This window comes from Moschus berezovskii, chromosome 17 (assembly GCF_049115385.1).
Source record: "Moschus berezovskii isolate FMDL1 chromosome 17, NW_MosBer_1.0, whole genome shotgun sequence".
NCBI lineage: Eukaryota > Metazoa > Chordata > Mammalia > Artiodactyla > Moschidae > Moschus > Moschus berezovskii.
The window spans coordinates 45,508,040-45,534,734 of record NC_142476.1 but is presented as its reverse complement, the minus strand read 5'-3'; the positions used below and the strand labels follow the sequence as shown (position 1 = coordinate 45,534,734).

The 26,695-nt window shown below is 41.5% G+C and overlaps 1 protein-coding gene across 2 annotated transcripts in view; it reads right to left on the bottom strand.

Moving 5' to 3' along the window:
* Window positions 1–26,695, bottom strand: part of CAMTA1 (calmodulin binding transcription activator 1) — a 989,569-nt gene that overhangs the window by 942,155 nt on the left and 20,719 nt on the right. The window contains exons 1-3 of one of the 2 annotated variants that reach the window (XM_088845425.1): window positions 21,969–26,233; window positions 17,353–17,422; window positions 12,449–12,567 (exon numbers count right to left, since the gene is read on the bottom strand). In XM_088845425.1, the coding sequence (XP_088701551.1) occupies window positions 12,449–12,567; window positions 17,353–17,422; window positions 21,969–22,181 (402 nt within the window). In that variant the 5' untranslated portion in view covers window positions 22,182–26,233. Of the gene's footprint in view, window positions 1–12,448; window positions 12,568–17,352; window positions 17,423–21,968; window positions 26,234–26,695 lie in introns of those variants that run through there. The other variant, XM_088845426.1, reaches the window with a different exon arrangement.

The following is a 26,695-nucleotide window of genomic DNA, read 5'->3' as shown; positions in this document are numbered from 1 at the left end:
TTGCCATTTCCTTCTCCAATGTGTGAAAGTGAAAAGTGAAAGTGAAGTCGCTCAGTTGTGTCCGACCCTCAGCGACCCCATGGACTGCAGCCTACCAGGCTCCTCCATCCATGGGATTTTCTAGGCAAGAGTACTGGAGTGGCTTGCCATTGCCTTCTCCGATACACTATACTAGATGACAATAAATGCTAATTTCAGAACACTTATGTCTCACAATCCTCATTTATGAAATAAAAAATATATAATCACCACAGAGCAGGTTCTCTGAATTGCTTGAGGAATGGATTATTAAAAATTACTGGAAAACGCTTAAATATATAAAGCTTTGATTGATAATAAAGCATTTAACAAAAATGATTCTTATATAAAACGAGTGTTAGGAAGTCTAAATTTTGCTCAACAGCACAAAAATAAAATAAAATTTTAACATGCACATTAACAACTGTCCTCTGATGCCTGGAAAGGGAGGCCTGTCACCACACAGTTTAAAGACATGTCAGAAAAAATGGGAAATGACTACACTCTGACCTCAATTTTATAGATCCTGCTTAATTTCGAGCTAGTTTAGTGTATCCTTTCTCAGAAATGGGAAGCAGATGGCATTTTTCCCTTTCTTTTGATTCATTCTAAACTTTTTAAAAGGCACATGTATTTCAGTGTCTTCCCCTTCCTCTTTCTGGAAAAGCAGCCTTTCCTAAATAAGAACCCCGGGTCCAATGGGAAAACATCCCTCCTGGCAGCTGCTCTGACAGCTCCAGTCTCCTACACAGAGCACTAAAAGGGTGTGACCTCACGACACTCTGACTCGACTTCCCCCCCACCACTCCCTGACCTCTTTAAAAAAAAAAAACTATTTCAGCATCAGCTACACACAAAACAGTGGTCTCTCTTTGTGCATTTGGCTTCTTGAAAGACTCGTGGAGCTAATGAGTGATTATGCAAGACTGATATACAAAGTCTATCACTTTCCTATACATCAGAAACGAACAAGCGAAATTTAAAACACAGTATTATTTACATTAGCGTACCCCTCCCCCCCAAAAAATGAATTAAGTATAAATCTAACAAAATATTTACAACAGCTGTAGGAAGGAAATTCCAAAACTCTGATGAATAAAAAACTGAATGGAAAAGCAGTCCACATTCACAGATGGAAAGACTCACTATTATCAAGATGTCAGTTCTCAACTTGATCTCTAAGTTCAACATAATCCTAATGAAAATGCCAGCAACAGACTAATTATAAAGTTTACAAGGAGAGACAAGAGACCTAGAGCAACCAACTCAATACTGAATGAGAACAACAAAATCAGAGGACCGACACTACCTGACCTCAAAACTTACTACAAAGCTACATAATCAAGAAAGTGTGTAGGGCTTCCCTGGTGGCTCAGTGATAAAGAATCCACCTGCCAATGCAGGAGACACAGGTTCAATCCCTGGTTCAGGAGGATCCCATATGCTGCAGAATAACTAAGCCCATGTGCCACAACTACTGAGCCTGTGCTCTAGAGCCAGGGAGTTGCAACTACTGAGCCCAAGTGCTGCCACTACCAGAGCCTGCACGGCCTAGAGCCCATGCTCCACAACAGGAGAAGCCACCTCAGTAAGAAGCCCTCGCACTGCAGCCAAGAGTAGCCGCTTCCTCCAGTCACAACTAGAGAAAGCCCACTCAAAGCGATGAAGATTCAGCACAGCCGTAAACAAGTAATCATTCAGGGGGAAAAGAAAAAAACAGTGCAGTACTGTCCAAAGAATGGACAAATAGATCCATGAAACAGAACTGAATTGAAAGCCCAGACAAATACCCACATAAACATAATCAACTGATCTTTGACAAAGGAGCAAAGGCAATACAGTGGAGTAGAGTCTTTTCGAAACTTTCAGATAGTGCTGGAACTGGGCCACCAGGTACCAAAAAAAAAAAAAGGATTCAGATATAGGCCTTACATCCTTCACAAAAACCCAACTCAAAATGAATCACAGACCTCAGCATAAAATGCAAAACTATAAAACTCCTATTAGGAAACACAAGAGAAGAACCAGAAGATCTTGAGTACAGCACTACAATCCCAAAGCATTATCCATGGAAGAAATAACTGATAAGCTGGACTTAACTAAAAAGCTCTGTCCTATGAAGGACAATATCAAGAGAATGATAAACAGAAACTGGGAAAAAATCCTTGGAGGAAACACCTCTGATAAAGGACTGTTAGCCAAGGTAAAAAAAAAAACACTGTTAAAACTCAACAATCAGACCCTAGCAGACACCTCATCACAGGAGACATACAGATGGCAAGATTGTATATGAGAGGATACTCCACATAACATGTTACCAAGGAAACACAGATTAAGACAACAATGAGCTACCACTGTGCATCTGAGAACGGTCAAAATCCAGAACACAGACAACACCAAATGTTGGTCAGGATTCAAAGCAAAAAGAACTTTCTTTCACTGCTGGTAGGGACACAAAACAGTGCAGCCACGTTGGAAGACAGTTTGGCAGCTTCTTAGAAAACTAAACATAGTCTTACCATACGATCCAGCAATTGCACTCCTTGGTATCTGCCCAAAGGAGTTGAAAACTTATGTCTATGCAAAATCCTGCACATGAATGTTTACATCAGCTTTATTCAAAACCGCCAAAATGTCCTTCAGGAGGTAAATGCGTAAATGATCGGCGTAAATGCATCTGGACAATGGAGTATTACTTAGGACTAAAAAGAAATAAGCTACCAAACCATAAAAAGACACAGAGGAACCTTAAGTGCCTATTACCAAGTGAAAGAAGCCAATCTGAAAAAGCTACGTTTTATGACTCCAACTACTATATGACATTCTGGAAAAGGGAAAACTGTAAAAAGGCAGGGCACAGACAACCGTTAGGGTGGCAAAACTAACCTGTATGGAACTACAATGATGGATGCATGTCACAAGTGCTTGTCCAAACCCATAGAAAGTGCAACACCAACAGTGAACCACAACATGAACTATGGACTCTGGGTGATACTGATGTGCCAACACAGATTCACTGCTTATAAAAAGGCACCCCTCTAGTAGGACTAATGCTGAAGCTGAAGCTCCAGTATTCTGGTCAACCTGATGTGAACAGCCAACTCCCTGGAAAAGTCCCTGATGCTGGGAAAGACTGAGGGCAGAAGGAGAGGAAGGCGTCAGAGGATGAGATGGCTGAATGGCATCACCAATGTAATGGACATGAACTTGGGGAAATCTGGGGAGATGGTGAGGGACAAGGAGGCCTGGAGTGCTGCAGTCCATGGGGTCAAAAAGAGTCGGACATGACTCGGGGACTAAACAATAAGAGCCACCAGTAGGGGATGCTGACGGCTGGAGAGGCTGTGAATGGGAGGGGGCAGGGCACCTATGGGAACTCTCCGCACCTTTCACTCAATTTTGCTGTGAATCTTCAGTTCAGTTCAGTTCAGTTCAGTCACTCAGTCATGTCCAACTCTCCGCGACCCCATGAATCACAGCTTAAACAGCTCTAAAACTTAAATCATAATAAAAAGTAAACAGCAAAATCTAGGTGTGGCCTCCCAGGTGGCACTAAAGTTAGTAAAGAACTCACCTGCCAATGCAGGAGACAAAAGATGCAGGTTTGATCCTGGGAAGATCCCCTGGAGGAGGGCATGGCAACCCCCTCCAGTACTCTTGCCTGGAGAATCCCATGGACAGAAGAGCCTGGCAGGCTACAGTCCATGGGGTTGCAAAGAGTTGGACACAACTGAAGCAACTTAGCAGGCATATACACACCTGGAGCCCCGCCCCTCAAACCTGCTCCCACAGACTCAGGCTCAGGCGGTTTCCCAGCCTAGGTCAAGCTACTTTCAGCTTTCTGGCTTCCTGGACATGGGAAACCTTTTTATCCCCAGAAACTCCGTTGGAATCCCAGTAAAATGAATTCAGTACATGAAGCTGCCTTGGAATTGCACCCTGGTGGTACTTGGGCTGCCCCACGGAGGCACACACACCTGCTCCACTTTGTTCAATTCCCAGGATTGGAGCTCCTCCCACTTTCCCCACTTCTCCATAAATGGAAACTGCACCGTCTTTAACTGTTACATTTATTTCAGCTCTGCACCCTTCACCAGATCAGAGAACACACAAAGCCACTGAGAAAGCTTCAGGAAACCCACACAGCATGCCCACAGAATTCTCCCTAACAGAGAAAACGCTCTTCCAGACACATAGTTATCTTTCATCACACTCACTCCGGCCCATCTGTGCTTTCTCATCCATCTAGAAAGGAGTTTCTTTTTGCGTCTTTTCTTTTTTTTTCCCCCAGGCTTTTAAAAGCATTAAAACTCGGGGCTTCCCTGGTGGCTCAGTGGTAAAGAACCCACCTACTACTGCAGGAGACATGAGTTTGATCCCTGACCTGGGAAGACCCACATGCCACAGAGCAACTAAGCCTGGGCATCACAACTACTGAGACTGTGGCTCTAGAGCACGGGAGCTGCAACTACCAATGCCCGCACACCCAGAGCCCATGCAACAAGAGAAGCTTCCACCACGAGGAGCCCACGTGCCAATACTAGAGAGGAGCCCCGCTTGCTGCAACTAGAGAAACACCTGCACAGCAATGAACACTCAGCCCAGTCAAAAATAAACAAAAGCCTTTAAAACCAGAAAACAGGTTATTTTTTAGGAACATCTCTTCAAATTTCCAACAGAATTTCATAATCGAGATAACAGAACTTATCATTAGGAACATTTGATAGGTAATATTAAAAGGACTGGAAGGTGGGAGACAGGTAGGGAGGTAAGTAAGTGGATGCTGTCAGCTTTAGGGTTCTGCTGCTTTCAGCTCTCCGGGCCAAACAGAGATGGACAGGGAATGGGGCAGAGACAATCCTTCATGCTTCCTCTTCCAAAAGAAAAGGTCACAAAAACTGGAGTATGAACAGAGGCTGCCTGCCCAGGAGGGGGCCAGCTCCACCAAGGCCAGAGGGACAGAAAACCCCCAACCTGCTGAGTGATGGAAATATGGAATTAGATGGAGGTGTGCCATGTGTGCACACACTGCAGACACTGAATGGCACACTTTAAACATAAAAACACATGAACGGATGATCAGGGATTAAGATAATAAGCACACTCCCAAGCTGGCAACAGCGCTCAAGCCTCCAGAACTGGAGAACTGGGCTTCAGACAGATCTTTAAAGCTCTCAAAGCACAACCTCGCACCACCACCAAAGACACAAAAGAGGCCTAGAAGGCATCTTACCTAACACTCAGCTGAATGGTGGCAGAGCCAAGACTATATAACCTGTTTCCAACTGGCCAGTTCTGTATCCTTTCCAAGACATCGGTGATCCTTGCATTCAATAAGGAAGTTTCCATCTCAAACATTAACTCATAATCTGAAAAAGTAAAACCTACAGCAAATATATTCTAGCACACAAACTCATTGCTCAAGTCTGTGATTTGTAATTACAATTGCAGGGGTACCCAGTAGTGTCATTTAAGTTGTTCTCAGACTAATGAGAAAAACCAGAAGTGAACGTAAGACTAAATGATATATTTGTGCCAAGGCCTAACGAGAGGCTTAGAAAAATGCTTGCTGAGCCAAAAAACAAGTTTATGAATAGTTCAGTGCGGAAGGGGCAGGATAACTGTAGGGCACACAGTAGTGCCATGTGCCAAATTCAGAAGAACCGGCCTGAGCCTGGATGGGACAGGGGTTGGGAGAGAATGGATACACATGTACATATGGTGGAGTCCCTTTGCTGTTCAACTAAAACTACCACAGCACTGTTAATTGGCTATATCCCAATACAAAGTAAAAATCTTTAAATAAAAATCAATTAAAAAAAAAAGAACCTGCCTGAGAACAGTCAGGACTATACTCACATTGCAAGAAACAATATAGATTTGGCAGAAACATCATCCACTGCATTTAACTAATGCTGTTAATATAAATTTTATTAGTTTTGCTGTTTCTTTTTATGTAATAATATACTATTTGAGTTTTATATTCACAAAAGAACTCTAAGAATTAAAAAAATTATGCTGAGTTTTTTGTTTTTCCACATTTCATTCATTCAACAAATATTTACTGAACACAGAATATGGGCCAAATATTCTTTTAAGAATATTTTGCTACAATCTTTTAAGAATATTTTGCTACATTCTGAAATAATATAATGGAAATAGTTTAGGTCAAACTGCACTGGGTCTAAAGAAATTTTCTTCCTTTAAAGAAAATCTGCTTTAACATCTTAGATTTTATAAACATCACTGGACTCTCTGCAGGTAAGATGTGCTTCTTTCACTGCTCCTTGAGGCCAAACCCATCTGTATGGCTCTCTTCACCTGCCTCCCCTCATGGATGTGGGGGATGTCCTGCCCCCAGCATTTCAATGTACTTCCTCCCCTCTGCTACCGCAACACCACAGTGACTGACACAGACTGTCTGATGAATAGGCCTGTGCTCATATGGGTCTCAGTATCTATCCATTGACTTCACACCACTAAGTTAAACAGAGGAATTATGCTTAACTCAACTGCTACAAAATGATCACATTTAATTTAAAATTTGGTACCACACACTGTACTCAAAAATCAAAGGTTGGCACTCTGAAATTCTGGCTCTCTGTATGTACTGCGGGTCATACATGCATTTTCCTCCGTGTGTGTGTGTGTGTGTGTGTGTGTACACGTGCATGCTTGGTTGCGTTCAACTCCCTTGTAACCCTATGGACTGTAGCCCACCAGACTCCTCTGTCAACTTAACCACAAAAGCCATGTGTGTGTGTGTACACATGCATGCTTGGTTGCATGCAACTCTTTGCAACCCTATGGACTGTAGCCCACCAGACTCCTCTGTCAACCACAAAAGCCGTGTGTGTGTGTGTGTGTGTGTGTGTGTTTACATGCATGCTCAGTTGCGTGCAACTCTTTGCAACCCTATGGACTGTAGCCCACCAGACTCCTCTGTCAACCACAAAAGCCGTGTGTGTGTGTGTGTGTGTGTTTACATGCATGCTCAGTTGCGTGCAACTCTTTGCAACCCTATGGACTGTAGCCCACCAGACTCCTCTGTCAACCACAAAAGCCGTGTGTGTGTGTGTGTGTGTGTGTGTGTGTGTGTGTGTGTGTACACATGCATGCTCAGTTGCGTGCAACTCTTTGCAACCCTATGGACTGTAGCCCACCAGATTCCTCTGTCAACTTAACCATAAAAGCCCTGCTTGGCCTCAAAGAATGATCTGGGATCAGTCAAACCCTTAACACTGCCAAAATCTCTCACTCACCTTTACAATCAAAAATGCTTTTAGTTTAGCTTAAATGTGGGAAATATAAAGAGTCTTAAACGGTCTCCAAAAAATGTGTCTATATTTCAGAAAGATAATATGTAAGTACACTAGTACCTGGTGCGAAGAGCCAACTCATTGGAAAAGAACCTGGTGCTGGGAAAGACTGAGGGCAAGAGGAGAAGGGAGTGGCAGAGGATGAGATGGTTAGGTAGCATCACCAACTCAATGGACATGAATTTGAGCAAATTCTGGGAGACAGTGAAGGACAGGGAAGCCTGGCATGCTGCAGTCCATAGGGTCACAAAGACTTAAGTGACTGAACAACAAGTACACGAGTAAGACCAATAACTGCAAAAATTGCAGCCCTAAATCTACAACTTTGTAAGTTATACAGACAAAAATTTAAAATACAAAAATACTCAAAAATATATACCTTTACAAAAAAATGATTTGAAAAAATTTTAAAGGTGGGTTCTTGTTAAAATAATTGAAATGAAATTTAATTTAATAATTTTCATAGTCATAAAGTCCATTTTTCTTACCTGAATATCAAAAGTTGGGGGGGGCGGTATTCAGGATTTAAAAGGCTAATTCTCTCCCTATAAAAGCCATTATACCTGAGGGTTTTTTTCTTCTTCAGCTTCTCTGGTATGATTCTATCAGTCTGTATGTGTACTGCTCCCTACACAGACATTTTTACCATTTAAAAAAAAATGTATCTAATATGAAAATCTCTGAAGCTACCACCACAAACCTTTGTAGCACTTTCTTTAAGATCAATACAAACTGGAATTCTTTTTTGTTTGCTTACTCTGGAGAAACTTTGTGTTAGAGGAAAAACAAACGAAAGAGCATTAACAGTTCAAAAATAGCAGCACACAAAAATGATCTGAACATACTGAAGGAGAACATTTTCATTATAAAAGGTTCATGGTGCTGCATTAACTTCACTTTGGAAAAACGCCACTGGAAACCCAGATCCGGCAAGGGGGGAATGCAGTAGTTATAGCTTAAGTCAAACAGCTAATTAATGACTAAACAAAAGAAATTTCAGTCTGGACAACATATATGGAGTACTAATATCTGTAATTATGAAGTAGTCGTTTGAGCAATCAGAAAGTTGCATTAGCATAATTATTTCTGGCTCTGGGCCTTAAAAATATCAATATTAACTTAAAATGCAAAAATCTCGTAATAGTTCACCTAATTATGTGAATATCAAAGTGATCATGAAATAAGAGTTGGTTCTCTAACAAATGTGCTCTGTATTGAATACACTTTTTCCTGCCCAGGATAAAAAAAAAATCAAGCCTATCAACCTGCCAGTTATGCATAGGTACAGGATTTCTGTTTTTAATGTACTTTTTTCCTTACCTAGAGCCCACATATTAATATTCACTACTAAGAGTCAAAACTCCTTCTCTAACACAATCTACTACTTTTTCAAAAAAATTCTCATACAAAAATACATTAAGTTTAGGTATAATACTAGAAAATGAAAAATGAAGCAAATGAATAAAACAAAATGATCAGAAGTCACTAAAGAGGGCAAGACCTTGGGGAAGTCTTATCTCAAACTGTTCTTGGAACAGAACTGCAGAAAGTATGGGCTCCAAGATCAAGGGATGGGTTTGGACTCCCAAGGCCACCACTTTCAGGTGCTTTATTTAACAACTCTGTGGTTCAAGTCTCCTCACATACCATGTAAGAATAATCACAAAACCTACCTCACAGGACTAGGTCAAGGAGTAAATGTGAAGATTCACAGAAAAAACTCAACAGTGCCTAGCATGCAGTAGACATTCAATAAATGGTAGCTGCCATAATTATCATCATCATTATCATCTCCTGGGAAAAGAGTGTTTATGGCTGAGAAAGCATAAGCTAAAATTGATTTGTTTTTAGATACAACATTTATTTTGCAATTGCAAACAATATTCAAGAAGGGCAGGAGAATTCATCTATCCCAATGAGTTAGAGAAGGTTAAAAGTGTTGAAGCAGGCCCTACAATCTCTTTTACTGCTAAGAGTCTTCCTTTTCAGTGATTTTCAGCTTTACCAAATTTGCATGTGAACCCACAATACTAATTTTACATTAACTCTTTTCAACCCAAAACTAAATTACACAATGGATCTGCCAAGTACCCTAATGTGGTTAAGGGTTATGGGTCTTTGATTAAAAGCCTGAAAGACACACCACAGAATGAATGTTCCTGTGAATTAATCAACAATGTAGAAGAAATGAAGCTCAGACAGAGACGGACCCTGTCAAGTGAGCTATCCTGACCAAGTTATTTCACCCTTTTTACCAACAGTCCCTCATCTGTAAAAGAACACATGCTGCATGTGAACAGGCACAATCTTGCTCCCCTTCTCTCAAGAGATGTACACACACCAGTCACAAGGTGGGTTTTCTCCAGTAACCAGCCACAAGTGTGACCACACAGGTGTGACAAAGGGCGATTCTCAGAAGTACAGAGGAATCAGATTCTACCCAGGAATTCAATTGTGCACAACCAGCAGAGAGAGAACACGGATGACAGAGAAAGACGACAGCTGACATCTCATCCAAGCAACCCCGACCGCCAGTCTCCTTGGTGAACAGATGCTGTTCAGAGAGTGAGATGGAAAACACGCATCGGCTGTGCTCACAACTGCGCTCGTGCAACATGCCCCTCCCTATGCAAGCGCCTGGTCCTGGCAAGTGGAAGCGACAGGAATGTCATGTGTGTACAACACAGCTCCTAAATACCAGGAGACTCCCTCACGCGGCCTCCAATGAGACACGGTTGTCCCCTTCAACCGCAGAGGGACTCCACGCCCCAAGCCCCTGGAGAGACTCCACAAGTCCTTAAGGCTGCCTGACCATGAACCCACCTTACCCGGGAAATCTGTCCCCTTCAGGTCTCAGTGGTGACATAAAGGATAGCAGGCTGAAGGACAAACGAATTGTTTTGTTTCTATTACCCTAGCTAGTAAAAAAAGAAAAAAAGGCAGGTAACCATCACCACATAACACCCTACAGAATTAACAACTGCTGTCACTCTAAGACGCCTCTATTTTTCCTAAAGCCAAAACTTAACAGGAAACAAAGCCAAAGTCCTCTACCCAGAAATACAGGCCAACCTTTGAATTCAGTTCTCTCATAGGATTTTTTGTCAGGGTTGAGCTGATAGATAGATCACTGAAGGTGCCTCGGATCACAGGGGAGGAGGGTGGTGCCCTGGCCCCCGCCAGACGAGGCCCACCCCTCCATGTCCCCAACCCCATGTTTTCAGCAGCAGTGACCACTCCTGCAAACAGCCCACAGCTCTCGGATCCCAGTCTCACACTGCACAGGTCAGAGGGGAACACACTTCAGTCACATTGGGACCTAAACCATGGTCTCCGAGGAGTTATGTGAGCTGAAGTTCTAGAAGAAAATGCAGAACAACTTCTTATCTGCCTTTTAATCTGGTCCTCTCTAAAAATTCCTTATTGGGTATTTTATAATGTATCTGAAATAATCGTAAGGTGGAATAAATCAATGATTTAGAGGTAAACAAATATGTGAAAGTTGAAGACTATGTTCAAAAGTTCCAAAAATGCTTTGAAACCACTGATCTAAATAATCTACCAACTAAATTTCTGATACTGTTACCTCCAGCTTTATAACTCTTAAGATCACTAATTTTAATTCACTAAGCAATTACTGGTTTCAACTATAATTTCAAGTCAAAGTTAAAATAAATTGCCAATTACATAAAAATGTAATATTGAAAAAATTATATGCTTTGTTACATTTATAAATAAACCGAAACTGATATATAATAACATAGCATCAAATCCTCTTTCAGGGATTACTAAGGAACATACTGAGTTTTTTAATATTTCGTGACCTGGTTTTGACTTAGTGAACAGCTCCCAAATTGTATTATTTTGCTGACAGAGTAACGATCTATGATTAATTTTCAGCACATTTACTTTGTTTTCAAGTCTAAAATGTCTGAAACAATTAATAGATGACTGATTAAAACAACAGGCCTCTAAACCAGCTGTTTGTCAAAGGTATCTTGTCTAAGGGGGGGAAATATAGCTTACACAAATGATCAATACATACATACCTTTTAAGAAGTTTAAAATCAGTTGAGACAAAACTATGAGGTTCTAGTGAGTATTTAAATATATAAACTATGACAAGTGAAGAGACTTTCATGTAACCTCTTGTAACAAAACAAAAGCATTCTAGGTCAAGAATTTGAGCAGAACAATTTTTTGAAATAAAGGTAAATAGGCAGCACTATTTTCTTCTTGTATTTTAATAACCAATATGGGGTAGGGTTTTGTATTTATAACTTGGAAGTAAATGCTGAACCAGCAATACAAACTGATTTAGACCAACTTCGCAAAACCAATGACCCCAGCCATGTGAACTAAAAAAACAGAATTCCCAGCCTGATGGACACAGACCCAAGTCTCATCACCCTGAACTGAAACCGATTTCAAAATAAAAAAGATGACAAAGCAGTCCACCCTTAATATTAAGACTTCCAGATTAAGATTTACCAAAAAAACAAAAAACGAAAAACCATCATCCAAGAAGATAAGACTCTGACTCACTCTACTTCATCAACCTTCTAACTGCGTATCAAATAAACAACCTACTACACAGCCTTCATTCTTCATACAAATGCCTTTTGTTAAGGTAAACCAGTTAATTCTCCATGCAAACTTTCTTCATTAGAGAGGACCAGAGCCATTTTGTTAATAAGAAGCCTGCCCTTCTCAATTCTACAGTAACTTCATATTGTCAAGACACTGCATGGTCTATGAACACTGGGGCTATTCCTCTATTCATAATAAGAACTAAGCTTTAATTGAGATGCAGATAAGAGTCAACCACCAAATGCAAGACACCATAATGCAGGAGAACACAAAGACAGAAACTCATGCTATCTTAGTAAGTCAGCGTGCACATTTGAGATTTTTCAATGCAGGCCAGGCAGATCAGAAATTGTTCAAAACATGCTGGTCTCTGTCAAATCCAGATTCAGTATTCTTCTCATTCACAATTTCCTAGTTCAGTATTTTGAATTTAAAGCTAACATATAGTAGTACTGCACAAGATGACCTAGCAAGTTTGCCCTTAAAAAAATTAATACCCCTAGAAATAGAAATTTATCTACCTCATTAGTGTTCCATCGGTGCCTCTCTTTGGGTAAACTTGAACATTTCGGCAGACATTCAAGCAGCTTTTTCGGTAAAAAGATTTTTACATGACTACTATTGCTGTTCCCATGATCATCTATAAAGAAGAAAACAGTAAATTCAGAGAAGATAATAGAGAAAAGCTCCTTTTAAGTACACCGGCAAGGTCAGAAACAGCAGCTCAGTTTAGTCACTGGGAGACCAAGAGCATCATCCCTCTTAGTTAACAGAACTCACTGACACACTTTGCAGGTAGATGGCAGCAGGACTGTGGTCAAGAGGCTCTACAATAAGATGGAGCTCTTGGCTCCATGCCGAGCAAGTGAACAGGGAATAGCCCAACAGCTGCCCAGAACCTAAGCATTGCTTTTAAAGGTTCTTTCACGAGGTTTCCATGAAGTACATCAAAATCACAAAATGACTTAACCTCACAAAACCTAGAAATCTTCTGTTAACCAGGTGGAAAAGGTTGTTACATTTTTTAGGAAAGAGAAATTAAAATATAACTACTTACTTTCTTGATAAACTAATACTACTATTTCATCCTCTATGAAACAAAAGAGACTTCTTTCCAAAGAAAAGCACAAATCTGATAAATCTAAGGAATTTCAACCTGCAGGTAGCTACCTCAGTAATACAGAGGCTGGACTTTCTAGCCTAAATCTAAAAGCATATTTTAATTAATTTGAGTTATATATACATATCTATATACTTAATGCATTTCATCAAAATATAACTCTTCTAAATTAACGAGGGACAAGTTCAAGACTCTACCTTTCCTTTATGTGTTACTTCATTCACTTATTTCTCTGAGTATCATTTCTTGTTTTATTCCTGTAACAAAGTCCCTTTGCCTGGCTGCAAATGTCTTGCCAGGTTTGACATATTTGGGTCAAAGTTTCAAATTACCCACTCCAATTTTTTTTTAATGCCAAATGGAAGCTCCAATATCTAAAGGGTACAAGGCATAACTGGGTACTAAGGAGCAACACATTAAAATACTGAAGACTGACTTAGCTCCAGAAAGTCACGGTTGACATAACTCACTCTGATATTAGGTGAAAAAAGGCTCCCAGTCAGGAGCCCAGGATTCTGGCCCAGTTCTGCTGCTTTCTAATTGTGTGACCTTGGGTAAGTTACTTAATATTTTCCGTTTTCCCAAATCAAGGAAAATCAGATAATCTCTAATTTTCCTCCAGGCACAGATCCCTACAGAATTTACTGTCACGTTCAGTAACTTTAAATGCCTTAGAGTTAAACAACCTTATACAGGCACAGAGGTTTACCAGTTAAGAATGCTGAAAGTGAAATACAGTAAGTAATATATTTTTCCAATCATTTACTACAATTTTGTTTAGCACAGACTTTTTGAACATGTGAAAAACATAAAAGAATAAAAAATAATTTTACAGTCCTAATAAAATCTTCTCCAAACATTTTTCATCTGATTAACACATTTCTTCTCAAGGAAAAGATCTTAACAGGAAAATATTGGGCACAGTCATAAAGTCTACAAAAATTTACTGCATCATATGGAGATATTTTACAGGAAGGAACTTAAAGAGTTTTAGCGTACTAAATCTTTTTTGGTCCATGAACTACACAACCAATTGAATTATAATGCGTATCCTCTGTTTCTAAAAGCAGTATAAAAAATTTGAAAAACTTAAAAACTGACTGCTTTAAAGAATCCAAAATTTTAATTTAACACCAAAATAAAATTAATCTTTTTTAAAAAATCTTGCTATGAAACTAAAAAAGTGTTTAACTAAAAGTTCATAGAAAGTTCTGTATGAATTACGCACTATAAAACCTTCGCAATTTTATGTGCTTATGCATGCTCCCTGCACTTCATCCTCCCAAGGGAGGTGCCATGGGCCATAAAACCTGAAAGCGCAGAATTCCAAATCACATGAGCCTTCACCTCCCTTCTCTCTTCCCCTAAAGTGGTTTTACTCGCTTTTTAAAAATCTCTCATGATGTGTACAATCCTGAAAATAGAGGTGATATTATAACATCTATACTCAATTCTGATATTTACCAATTACAGGGTACCTTTTATGAAAACGGTACTATGCTACTGTAGGCTTACTCTGAATTGTCTATGACTAGCCACAGCTCTGAAAAACCTGTTCAAGTGTTAATTCTGACAGTGAACAGAGCATTAAACCCAAGCTTCTAGTTCTATGTTTGTGATCATAACCTGATGTTAATTATCTGTCCTTTTAAGTCTCCTTGAAGAACCCCACTGTCCTGGGGCACAGAAAGCATGTGAGTGAGTGAGTGAGTGTGTGCGTAGACAGAGACAGAGGAAGCACTCTTTTCAACAGCACACCTAACTGCCAGAGAAAAGGCTTCCATCTTCTACTCTGATACAAAATCAGGCAGTGGTGAATGGGCCACAGACTTTTAAAGAGGAAAAGGAGAGTGGCTGGGTAAGCACTGTCTCAGTCAAGGTTCTAAATTTAGCACTTTATGGAGCTGTGCAGTCATGGGTTCAAAGGGAAGAGAAGTATGACAGGCCAATGGGTTCCCCTTAATCAGTTTTTAAACTGTGCTATTTCCAGAATTTCAGGTTCATGCTAAATATAAATTAGATGTCTTTAGGAAACATAACAATGGGTATATTTTCCCACAGTGCATTATGAAGATGGCAATTTTAATACTGGGGAAAGAATATCAGCAACTCCAATAGCCAAAACGTTAAAACTCATGTTTTCAGTTTTTCTAGTTAAAGTGGAATAAAGAGTAACTCTGCTTTCACATCAGAAAAGAACTGCTCACATGGCTATATTGCATTTTTTAATTAAATGTTGCTTTTTAATGTTTTTGGAGTACCTATAATTGATATAATAATTAGATAAAACATGTACCAGATATTAAATTCTTGTCTCAGTTCAAGGATTCTAACGGATCTTGAGTTAACACTGAAAATAAGCTATACAGTAGTTGCAACTGCATCTCAGTATTTAAACCCAAAGAGTAAAATTCTGACACTGCAAAATGGAAGTGTCAACCAAATACAGTAGTACATTTCATTATCATTATCTTGCAAAATCTGCGTGTATGATATATGACTTTACAAAATCATTTTCTAACCTACTTCACAATAAAAATAACTAGTGAAGCTCCTGAAATTGACAGATGATTTGTTTGGCTGACAGCTATAATTCTAGAGAATGAACCACTCTTCCCAGTTAACTTTCAAATATTTTCCATATAATAATTTTAGAGGCATAGTATAACTCAACTGGAACTTTCTAAAATGTACAAGAAAACTCATTCACTTAGTTAATTAGGCAAAACTTATTTTCATGGTTTACTTCTAAATTTGGGATTTCACATTACCAAATCCTTCATTTAAATCCAAAAAAATGTATTTGACCTTTTCCTTGGAACACACTGTTGACGGCTGCAAGGTAAGTCATAACTGTATTAACTCTAACCTGGAAATGATGCATCCATTTTATTTTGATTCATAATTAATAAAAATTAAATAATTTTGGTTTTGTGAATAATTATAAACTGTTATTCAATCAAGTTGATGATTAACCTCTCAACCTCTAGAACAAACTGTTCAAAATAAGTTGGTCTAACCATGTATCAAATTGCTAAATCTTACTGGAAATATATTTGATCAACAACTTGGAGTGGTAAAATTAAATGGAAGCTCTACAATTTTCTGTTTAGCTCTAATTATTATGTGTTTAGATTTAATTAGTAGGATAGGAACTGATTCAGGAAAACATAAGCGCGTATTGTTAAATTCAAGTCAGCACAGAGCTCACAGCAGCAAACACTGCCATTACTGACCTAAGACCTGCAAATCACTATTCATCCAAAGTAAATATTAATTAAGCACCAACTATGTGCCAAGCATGGGTATGATTTCCTCTTATTCCTTCCAGAGAAATTCTCCAAAATGAATTAAAACTCAGTTATTATCCAAAGGATTTTTAAAAGGCTAAAAAAAAACGTTTTTTTAACAGAAATAAGTAACTCGTTTTGCTATTTCACAATCCCTTTCCTCTTCTTAGAGTGGGTGTGATCATCTGATTTCACCCTTTCCTTTTTCAGGTGGCCCAGACACCCTCTCCCTGTCAATCACACTACCAAACCTCTGACCCGGGTTCAGGTCAGCTCAGACTCAAGTTTAATAAACTCCTCTAACTTAATTTACATTTTCTACCTAAAAAAATGTAGGCGGGGGCAGATAAAGTGCAGGAGGCCCAGTAGCCTTGGGACCAACTGCCATCAATTTGGGATTGGGACATCCTCTCCTGCTTCATTCCATTCAACTTCCATTTGAGCCGCACGTGATCAAGTACATTTATCTTCTACTGTTTATGAGGAAGCAGACATTTGTGAGACTCTATATCAGGCATCCGGAAAGTATTTTACGTTAGACTCTCTCATTGAATCCTCACAATAACCCACCTGGGCATAATTACCCCCATTTTACAGATGAAGAACCTGAGGTTCAGATTAATTTGCCCAAGATCTACAGCTAGTAAGTGGCTCACATGGGATTCAGACATGACCTCTGGCTTTTCCCAATACCACAGGCTCCAACTCTATGGAATTTGACACTAGAATTCCCAAATTGTGGTATTTTAGGACAGCTAACATTTGCAAAATGCTCTGAGTTTCCCATGTGATTAAACTCTCTTCCTTTTTAAATCCTCACAGAAACTTTACGAGGGGAGTTTTGTTTGGCTACCCTCAGAAGGATTAAGTAACTCATCGAAGATCACACAGCAAGTTTAAGGCAGAACCCAGGTCTTCTCACTGCTGATCCCAGGCCTTCCTGCACTACAGTGATGGAGCCACTCTCACTGCCAAGCCCACCCCTTCCTGTAAGTCAAAAGCTTTCGAATCCTACCTTCTAGAGGTGGCACGGTGTTGAGAACACAGTAGGTGCTAGTTCCGCAGAATACACTTTGGGAAACGCTCTAAGGAAACAGAAAATAAAATGTAAAACTAATCTTTGAAAAAGATAAACACTGGCTCTTCTGTGATATTCCTGCCAAAGATGCAAAACCTGAATCTAACCATGAGGAAATATCGGACAAATCCAAATTGAGGAGCATTCCACAGAATGACTGGCCTGGAAACTAAGAGCGGCAAGGTCATGAAAGTCAAAAAAGGACTGAGAATCGTTCTGGATTAAAGGAGGCTGGGGAGACAATAAAGTGCAACCTAGGGTCCCACTGGGCCTCTCCCTACCAGGTCAGCATTGGGTCAACCAGCACCACTGGAAGAGCTCAGAGGATTCTACAGTACAGACGCCTGGGTGTTCATTCCTGATTTAGAGTCCTGTATTGTGGTGATGGAAGAGAACGTTCTTGCTTGTAGGAAACACATAATAAAAGATCTGATGCTGACAGAACATACCAGCAGCTTACTCTCACATAGTTCAAGAGGGAAAAAGTGTCCTTTGCACACTATATCTGTGATTTTTCTGTCGGCTTAAGAGTGTTTCAAAATATAAAATACACGTATGTGGAAAAAGACACATACTGGTAAACCTGTATTACCTGAGTAATCTTTTAAGAGGGAGCAAACATGCTGCTGCTGCTACTGCTAAGTCACTTCAGTCGTGTCCGACTCTGTGTGACCCCATAGACGGCCGCCTACCAGGCTCCCCCGTCTCTGGGATTCTCCAGGCAAGAACACTGGTCGCAATTTCCTTCTCCAATGCATGAAAGTGAACAGTGAAAGTGAAGTCACTCAGTCATGTCCAACTCTTAGGGACCTCATGGACTGCAGCCTACCAGGCTCCTCCGTCCATGGGATTTTCCAGGCAAGAGTACTGGAGTGGGGTGCCATTCTTCCAATGCCACTGGAAGAAGAACCAATGCCATTTCATTCTGCAGCTCAGTCAACATTCAACGACATTATTACCACTTCCCAACAGTAAGGCCCAAACCCAACCCATTCGAAAGGATGGATGTATGCGTGCCCACCAGCAGCACGGTGGGGGTGAGTCAGGAAGAAGCAGGTCTCTGTCCTCAGGCTGCCGCAGGTAGATAAAATTAAAAGCTTTCAGACAGAAACCTACCCTATGATAACTTAAAAAAGGGGCGGGGGATTTCTTTGAGTCTTGCCAGCCAATTATTTGGGGTCCTTTTTTGTTCAGTTGCAGTATTAAAAAAATTTCTAGACTATTCCTCCAGCACTATAAACCACAGATTTATATACCTAGAAAACCAAAGCTAGTTCAACAATCACCCTCAACATTTTATGTTTAAAATATAAAAAGCTCAGTTCTCTCACTTACTAGCTGTCCCTAGGAAAGTAATTTAACCTGTGTTACTTCATCAAAAAAAACAAAGTACAGAAGATAACTCCATCCCCCAGCTGAGGGTAGCTGTAAGAACTGGATGGGGTAATGCATACGGTTGTGCTTTAGATTCAAAAGTACCACTCAAATATAAAACGCCATTGTCACTATGGTTCAAAAGCATAATCCACAAAAATGCAAGCATTTTCTGAGAATAAACTCATAACTGCCTGGACTTTTTGTGCCACAATGAGGATTGAAATCTGACTAAACTTACTTCTGTGAATTTCCAATTTTCCTCTCCATAGACAGTGGGCAAGTGCTTCACCACAGAACAAGTTTTTCTCCACATTGTAACCCCTAGCTACCAGGATAACCATCAATTCTCAATTATTTATTTCTTGTCTCTGGAAAATTCTTATTCCAGGACTTTTACTGTCTACCTTCTGCCGGATTTAATCAACAGTGATAACTACTCATCAGCAATCTAGGCCCGAGGATTGCTGTCCCTATGAACCATGGACTAACTTCAGAATTCACATTCCTTCGGAAAATTCAACATCAGTCTCTCCCCTGACCCCCCAGTGTGGAATTCTAGGCTTCCAGTAACATCCATGGGCGTCACCAGCCTTCTCATCACAGTAACACAGCATCTCATCTTAATGAGGTTTCCAAATGGAAGCTGGAAATTTTACAACATTAAAAAGAATGTTTCACATTCAAGACTTAACGTTTCCCAGCCTTCTATTACCAAGAAAAAAAAGACAGCTCAGGTTTACCACCAATCATGACATCTCACAAAAGTTTTCAAAACCACTAATGGACAGAGGAACACATTAATGAATGGCTTCATAAGAAGAACTTTTACACTTGACTTCAGAGTCTGATGACAGGTAAATGTGTGGTAAGATACACTGAACAACAAATTGAAAGAAATGAACACTAAAAACAACAAACAACATGCGCAACAGATAAGAGCAACCAACCATGATTTCTCAACAGCGCTAGCATAACAAACGAAGTCTTAATAGTTCATTTGACCAGGAAAGAAACTGACTCAACCTGAGAGTGAAACTGAATGTCATCCTAACCTCAGAAACACAATGTTCTCAAAGCAAACAAGACAAAACAAGCTAACTCACATTAAGCAATGGCTGCCTCACAGTAAGCACAAAAGGGCCAGATCTGAGCTAGGTCCTGTCACCGTCTATTTCTAGACCTACACCGCGCTCTGGAAGGGAGGGAGGAGGGTCTGTGGGTCTGTAGTTCTGAGCCCAGGACCACCACCCCACAGAGGGGCCTGGGGAGACAGTCAGGCTCTGGCTACACAGGACAAAGGAGAGTGGGGAAACAAGGCTAGCTCTGGGCTCCAGTCTCCGTGCCGCCCTCGAGCTGCCCTTGCTGGTTGGCTCTGAAGTCTGACTCAATCAGGCACACACGCCCGCCCCCTGTTCCTCAGGAGCCTCTCCCACCCTGACCTCTGACACAGGTGAGTGGCCAGACTGGTGCCGCCTGAACAAGCTGTGCTTCTCTCCAGATGCACCCCTCTTTATCTCCTTCCAGGCGCCCCACACCTATTAAGGGAGCACCTCACATGCACCAGACACTGTCCTGGGAGCTGGGACCCAGCAGTGAACGAGGGATGAAGGTCTGTCCCGTGGAGTATCCGTCAGTGGGAGAAGCAGGTGGAGAGTGGGATAAGCGCTGTGAAGGAATAAAACAGGGTGATGTGCCACCATTAGGAATCGGGTCGGGGACGCGCCACGATGAGGAACCGGGTAGGGAATGCACCACAGTGAGGAGCCGGGTAGGGGGACGCACCCCAACAAGGAACTAGGTAGGGAAAGCTCTGCTCTGAAAGCATATCCACATGTGGGTCGAGCGAACTACCCGATTAGAGCATCAAGAAACCTTGACTTGCGCACTCACTAGGCTGAGCGGCTCTTAGCGTGGCTGCACTTCAGTCATCAAGAAAGATTTTTAAAGTTCTGGCTGCAATTCTGACCATGTAATGCACAGGGATGGAACCCAGGCAGCAGTATTTTTTAAAGGTTTCCAAGTGATCCCAAGATATCCAGGGATGGGAACCACTGAGATCAACAGCTGTGTGAGTTTTCTCCAGAAAGAAGTGGGAGGGTGACCTTGAGCAGGGCATCTCCACTGCAATGCACATGTGGGTCATCTGAGGATCTCTCAGGTTCTGACTCACGGGTCTGAGTGTGCCCGAGACTGTGCCTCTAGGAAGGCCCCATGACTCATGGCCACACCTGGGCTATCAGGAACTAGACGATCGGAAAGATCAGGAATTAATCTAATAAAAATCTTTCCAGTCCCAACACTTTAGATGGCACAATTCCATGAATTCCTAATGGCCTGAGAAAGGACTCTCGTCTGTGGACACAAACTATAATACAAAACTGTACCAGGAAAGCCAAGCAACAGAAGCAAAGGAAACTACAGGGATGGTCACTTGAGTTCAGGGCCCAGAGTCTGCCAGAAGCACCCGAGAAGGGACAGAGGAGCTCCTGAAAATACACTCACTGCCTTCAAAAAGTACATTTAATTGGAGACAATGGTAAAAAGAAAAAAAGTAATGAAATAATACATAATTTATTAAAGGCTGAAGTGAGTCGATAACTGTGGAAAACCAGTAACTATCTGTGTTTCGAGCACAAACTCTTCAGGGGCGTGGAATATGCTTTATCATTTTTGTCTCCCTTCAGAGAACCAAGGTCAATGTGTTACACATAGTTACACTTATTTTATATATTTACATAAATATATATACACACACTATATATGGTTCTGGATGATGGAATAAATGCTGTATGACAAGAAATGATAAGTGGCTTTTGGACAGAGAAGCGGCATGATGAAAACTGTATTTACCGTTCTTTGAAATAAGCACTAGCAATGTTAAAGACTCCACAGAGTCCCTTTAAAGCCAACTGAGGACCCACAGAAAGGCCACACTGAATGCAATAAACCAGTTGTATCAATTCAAAGTGACACGTCAAGAAGACTTTTGCCATGGAGTTTTAAAGTGATTCTTGAAATTCATCATTACATATGACATGACATATAAATAATCAAAATGAAGGCAGAGTTCAAAATTCTCAGCACCTTTACTAGACTCACCAGTTTTGCCTAGCATTGTTAGGCAGGCTAACTCTTAGAACGAACTTTATCATGGCCCAAATACCATAAATATTTACTTCTTGCTCATGTAGAGTCCACAACAGTAGGTCAGAAGGCAGCTCTCCCCCCAGCCGTGGCTCTGGCCCCAGATCTCCTTCCATCCTAGGCATGAGCCTTCCTAGTTCACTGGGCTCTTCTGCAGCAGCTAGCAGAGAGGAAAGGGCACGGAAATCCTGCGGAGGCAGGGCCCTAGGGCCAGACCTGTAAGTGGCTAGCTTCTTGGCTCTCATGCCATTGGCTAGAATACAGCCACTAAGCCACACCCAACTGTAAGGGAGGCTGGGAGATGCGGTCTGGCCATCTGCCCAGGAAGAGGAGTCCGGTTCTGTGATCAGCTCGCAGACTCTGCCACAATGCCATTTGTAATTATTTTTTTTAATTACAGAAGAGTCAGTCCTCTCAAAAATGCATTCTGAACCTATAACCTCCAACTTTAATACCTAAAGCCATTCAGCATCTAAACCCAATCTAGTAGTTTTTCTATCCTGATAAATATTTTTCTATCATATTCAAAATAAGACTATATCTAGGGCATACTTGAAGGGATGTCTGGCTTTTCCAGTACTTAATGTCTGGCACATAATAGAAGCTCAAATATTTGTTGAATTCATGGATGAACAACATTCCCAGAAGTTCATGGAAAGGAAAAAGAGTGGTCCCGTCTCTTGCCCTGGTGACGGTAGGGTTCACTGAATAAAGACCATTAGTCTTTTCAAGAATCTCTGTCTCCCTCTTCTAAGGCCACCGCAGGTTGCCACCCATCTTCTGGTCCGTGAACAATCAAGCAATAAGACAAAAGTTCCTTTTGACCCACTAAGAAGGATGAAGGGGTGAAAATACTCTGCCATGTTCACGGACACCAACAGAATCAAGGCTACCATTTGTGGTGATAGCACAAGCCTGTTTAACAGAGGGTAACACAGGGCCTGTCAGAGACCAGGCTCCGGAGGCCTCCAGAAAATCCTCCCAGCTAATGACCTCAGAGACTAGAAAAACACCATGCACCCTAAACACAAACCACAAAGGGTCAGCGGGGAGAAAAATTACATGACATACTACAAAAATATTTCGTGCTCACATATTACCCTCTTTTCAAGAAGTTTAAAATATACTGTAAGTGTGACTATAATAATCTTCCCAACACTCCTATGGGATAGAGGCAAAATTAAAGTGTGTACTCAAGTTAAAAGGAGTGGTGGCTGACTTCCCACTACTAGGGCTGGTGCAACAAGAAAGCAAGGCAGTAACCTCTAAGGTAATTGGGGCACAAACCATTTTAGGCTCTCAAATTGAGTTCAACACCTAGAATTGAGCTCAAAAGCAAACAAGGTGCTAAAACAGACCACAAAATGGTTGCAGGTCTGAGACGCTTACACAGGAACTAATACTACAATCTATCAAGCCTGATTTATGACCTAAGAAATCATGTTGATTGATTCACTATTACCAGAGATTCATGTAAAGTGTATTTAAAGTGATTTCAGAACAACAACAAAAAATTCTTCCCAGCTATGAATCACAATATCATTAGAATTTTTATAAATTTAATTTGGCTAGGAAGCCAGTATACTCAATACTCTGAAAATAATCAAAGAGCATTTATTAAACATCCTCAATTGTATAAATAGATTCCGGTAGGACATATTCTGGAGAAGGCAATGGCACCCCACCCCAGTACTCTTGCCTGGAAAATCCCATGGACGGAGGAGCCTGGTAGGCTGCAGTCCACGGGGTCGCTAAGAGTTAGACACGACTGAGCGACTTCACTTTCACTTTTCACTCTCATGCACTGGAGAAGGAAATGGCGACCCACTCCAGTGTTCTTGCCTGGAGAATCCCAGGGACGGGGGAGCCTGGTGGGCTGCCGTCTACAGGGTCGCACAGAGTCGGACACGACTGAAGCGACTTAGCAGCAGCAGCAGGACATATTCAGAAAAAAAAACTATATGAAGTTTAAAATTACACTTTTTTAGCAGCACTTATCATTACTAATACTGATAACTTTTTTTTTTTAACTCTTCAAAGAGAGAGAGCTATCCACCCAACAGGCTAGGCATTTTATTTGGTATTATGTACATTTAACAAAGGCTTCCCAGGTGGCTCAGTGGTAAAGAATTCACCTACCGATGCAGGTTCCATCCCTGGGTCAGGAAAATATCCTGGATAAGGAAATGACAACCCACCCCAGTATTCTTGCCTGGGAAATTCCCATGGACAGGAGGGCTACGATCCTTGGGGTCACAAAGAGTTGGACACAACAATTAAACAACAACATTTAACAAGCACTTTCACATATAAAATCTCACTTTGGCCAAACAGGCAGCAGCGCAGACATTATGTCTATTCCAGACACCAAGGCCCAGGTACAGACACTGGTCAACCTGCCAGGAGATCTGGCAGGACTCCTGGGCTCTCTCCACACAACATAGGCTCTCCCCCTAATAATGCAGGGACTCAACGCAAAAGCTAGAGCAGAAAAAGTTCACAAGCTGCCGTGACAGAAAGAACACCCAGCAATCCATGCAGGGAGTTTGACACCCTAAAGGGAAGACCAGCTACACACAAGCCTGATGCCAACCTGAGGTTTTCCTGATTCTCAAACATTTTCAGTCCACAAATCACCGATCACCTATCACTTGCTATAGCCCCCTAACTAAAATCTCACCAAAAGGAAAGGAGGACACCATGTTGCCTAACAGAGCAGTGAGTGACATGCCTCCTGAATGGAACCCAAAGGCGTGGGGACTCATCTAATTCAAACACAACAGAACTAGAAAGGACACCAAGACACACTCGGAGGCCAAGAGATTGGTCCATGCCCAAAAGCTCACACACTTCACTGTGAGAAGGACGCCCCAAGCCCAAACCCAAGCTGGATTACTGTTAAACCACCCAGTTCTACTGAGCTTGATCATCAGGTTGCCAAGCCCAGAGAAGGTCAGAAGCAACAAGTCAGAAGGCAAAGGACAGCAAGAGATTGACAGACAAGTGGAAGCAAGAGTGACAAGAGACAGCAAGGACAGATTTTTTAAAAACTACACACAAGGACTTGAAAGGAACAGCAGTTTGGGGTCATTTATCATAAAAGCAAACAATCTACTCCAAAAGTCCTAAAAATATCACAGCATTAAAATAAAGCCCAGTTCCATAACTTAGGTACAACATAATGAACCCAAGTTAACAAGCAAAATGTATGGTACAGTCTTTGTGTTCTACTGAACATGGGGGGAAAGTAGTACAGTTAATGCCTGTGTGCAAATCAACTTCTATCCAAAAAATACTTCCATATGAATGACCTCATTTGATCCTCAACAACATCCTACGGCAAGCAGAGCAGATACCTCCACTGGCCAAGAATTTGCAGATAAATAATTCAATCTTAGCCAAGGCAGAGGGTTTATCAATGGCTGTGATAATCCTGTTATATTCCTCTGTTAATTCATCTCACAGGAAAGCGCACTTCCAGAGCACCTAAACCCCTCGACAGGGGATGAAGAGAGAGGGCAGGGAGCTTCCTGAAAAGGGTCACCAGCGTGACATACCTGAACCTGGAAATTCACCATCAAAACCCCCATCCTGCCTCTGTGCCACAGCCCTCTTTCTAAAGAACCATCCATTGCTCTCTCATGCCATCACCCTCCCCCTGTAACGCCATGAGGGACTACCCACGACCCCACGCCCTTAGTGAGCACACACTCCTGGATAAGCTCCCCGCCTCGAGTGTGCACTGAACTGAGAGACTTGCTTCTCACAATAGAACGTGTCACTGAGACAACACCTCCATGATTAGGCAACGTATACAGTACCTCCATCCTGCTGGCAGACACTCCTCTACTGGCTCTGATGAAGCAGATGCCATGTTGGGGAGGCCCATGAGAACTATGGGACTCAGAAGAGTGTCCGTCCCCAGTTGGGCCTTCAAATGTGACCCCAGCCCTGGCCAACAGCTTGACTGCAGGCTGTGAGGTCCTGAAGCAGCAGACCAAGCAAAGCCCTCCCCGAACTCCTGACCCGCAGTGCCAGATAACAAGTGTGTCCGTTCTATAAACTGCTAAGTTTGTAGTAATTTGTTACAGCAGCAAAGATAACTAATACAACCATTCAGTTCAGTTCAGTTCAGTCGTTCAGTCGTGTCCGACTCTTTGCGACCCCATGAATCACAGCACGCCAGGCCTCCCTGTCCATCACCAACTCCCGGAGTTCACTCAAACTCATGTCCATAGAGTCAGTGATGCCATCCAGCCATCTCATTCTCTGTCGTCCCCTTCTCCTCCCCGCCCCAATCCCTCCCAGCATCAGACTCTTTTCCAGGGAGTCAACTCGTCACATGAGGTGGCCAAAGTATTGGAGTTTCAGCTTTAGCATCAGTCCTTCCAATGAACACCCAGGATTGATCTCCTTTAGAATGGACTGGTTGGATCTCCTTGCAGTACAAGGGCCTAGTAATTTCTTTTCTCAACTTGGGACGTTTCACTATTCAACTAAGTTGTTTCACTGAAGTTTTCTCAACTGAGTCATTTCACTATCATTTTATCAACATTCTGCATTTACCAACAAAACTCTTGAAAGAATTATCTACTCTCTCTCGCTACTTCTTTCTCATCCTCTCAACTCACTATCAAACCAACAAAATCAGTACTTTCTTCTTAGTCTTTATTGTACTCAAACTCTTGGCATTACAATGGATAACTCCTTACAACCCTGTGCACTAAAGCATTTCTGATTTTGTGTTCTCATTCTCCCA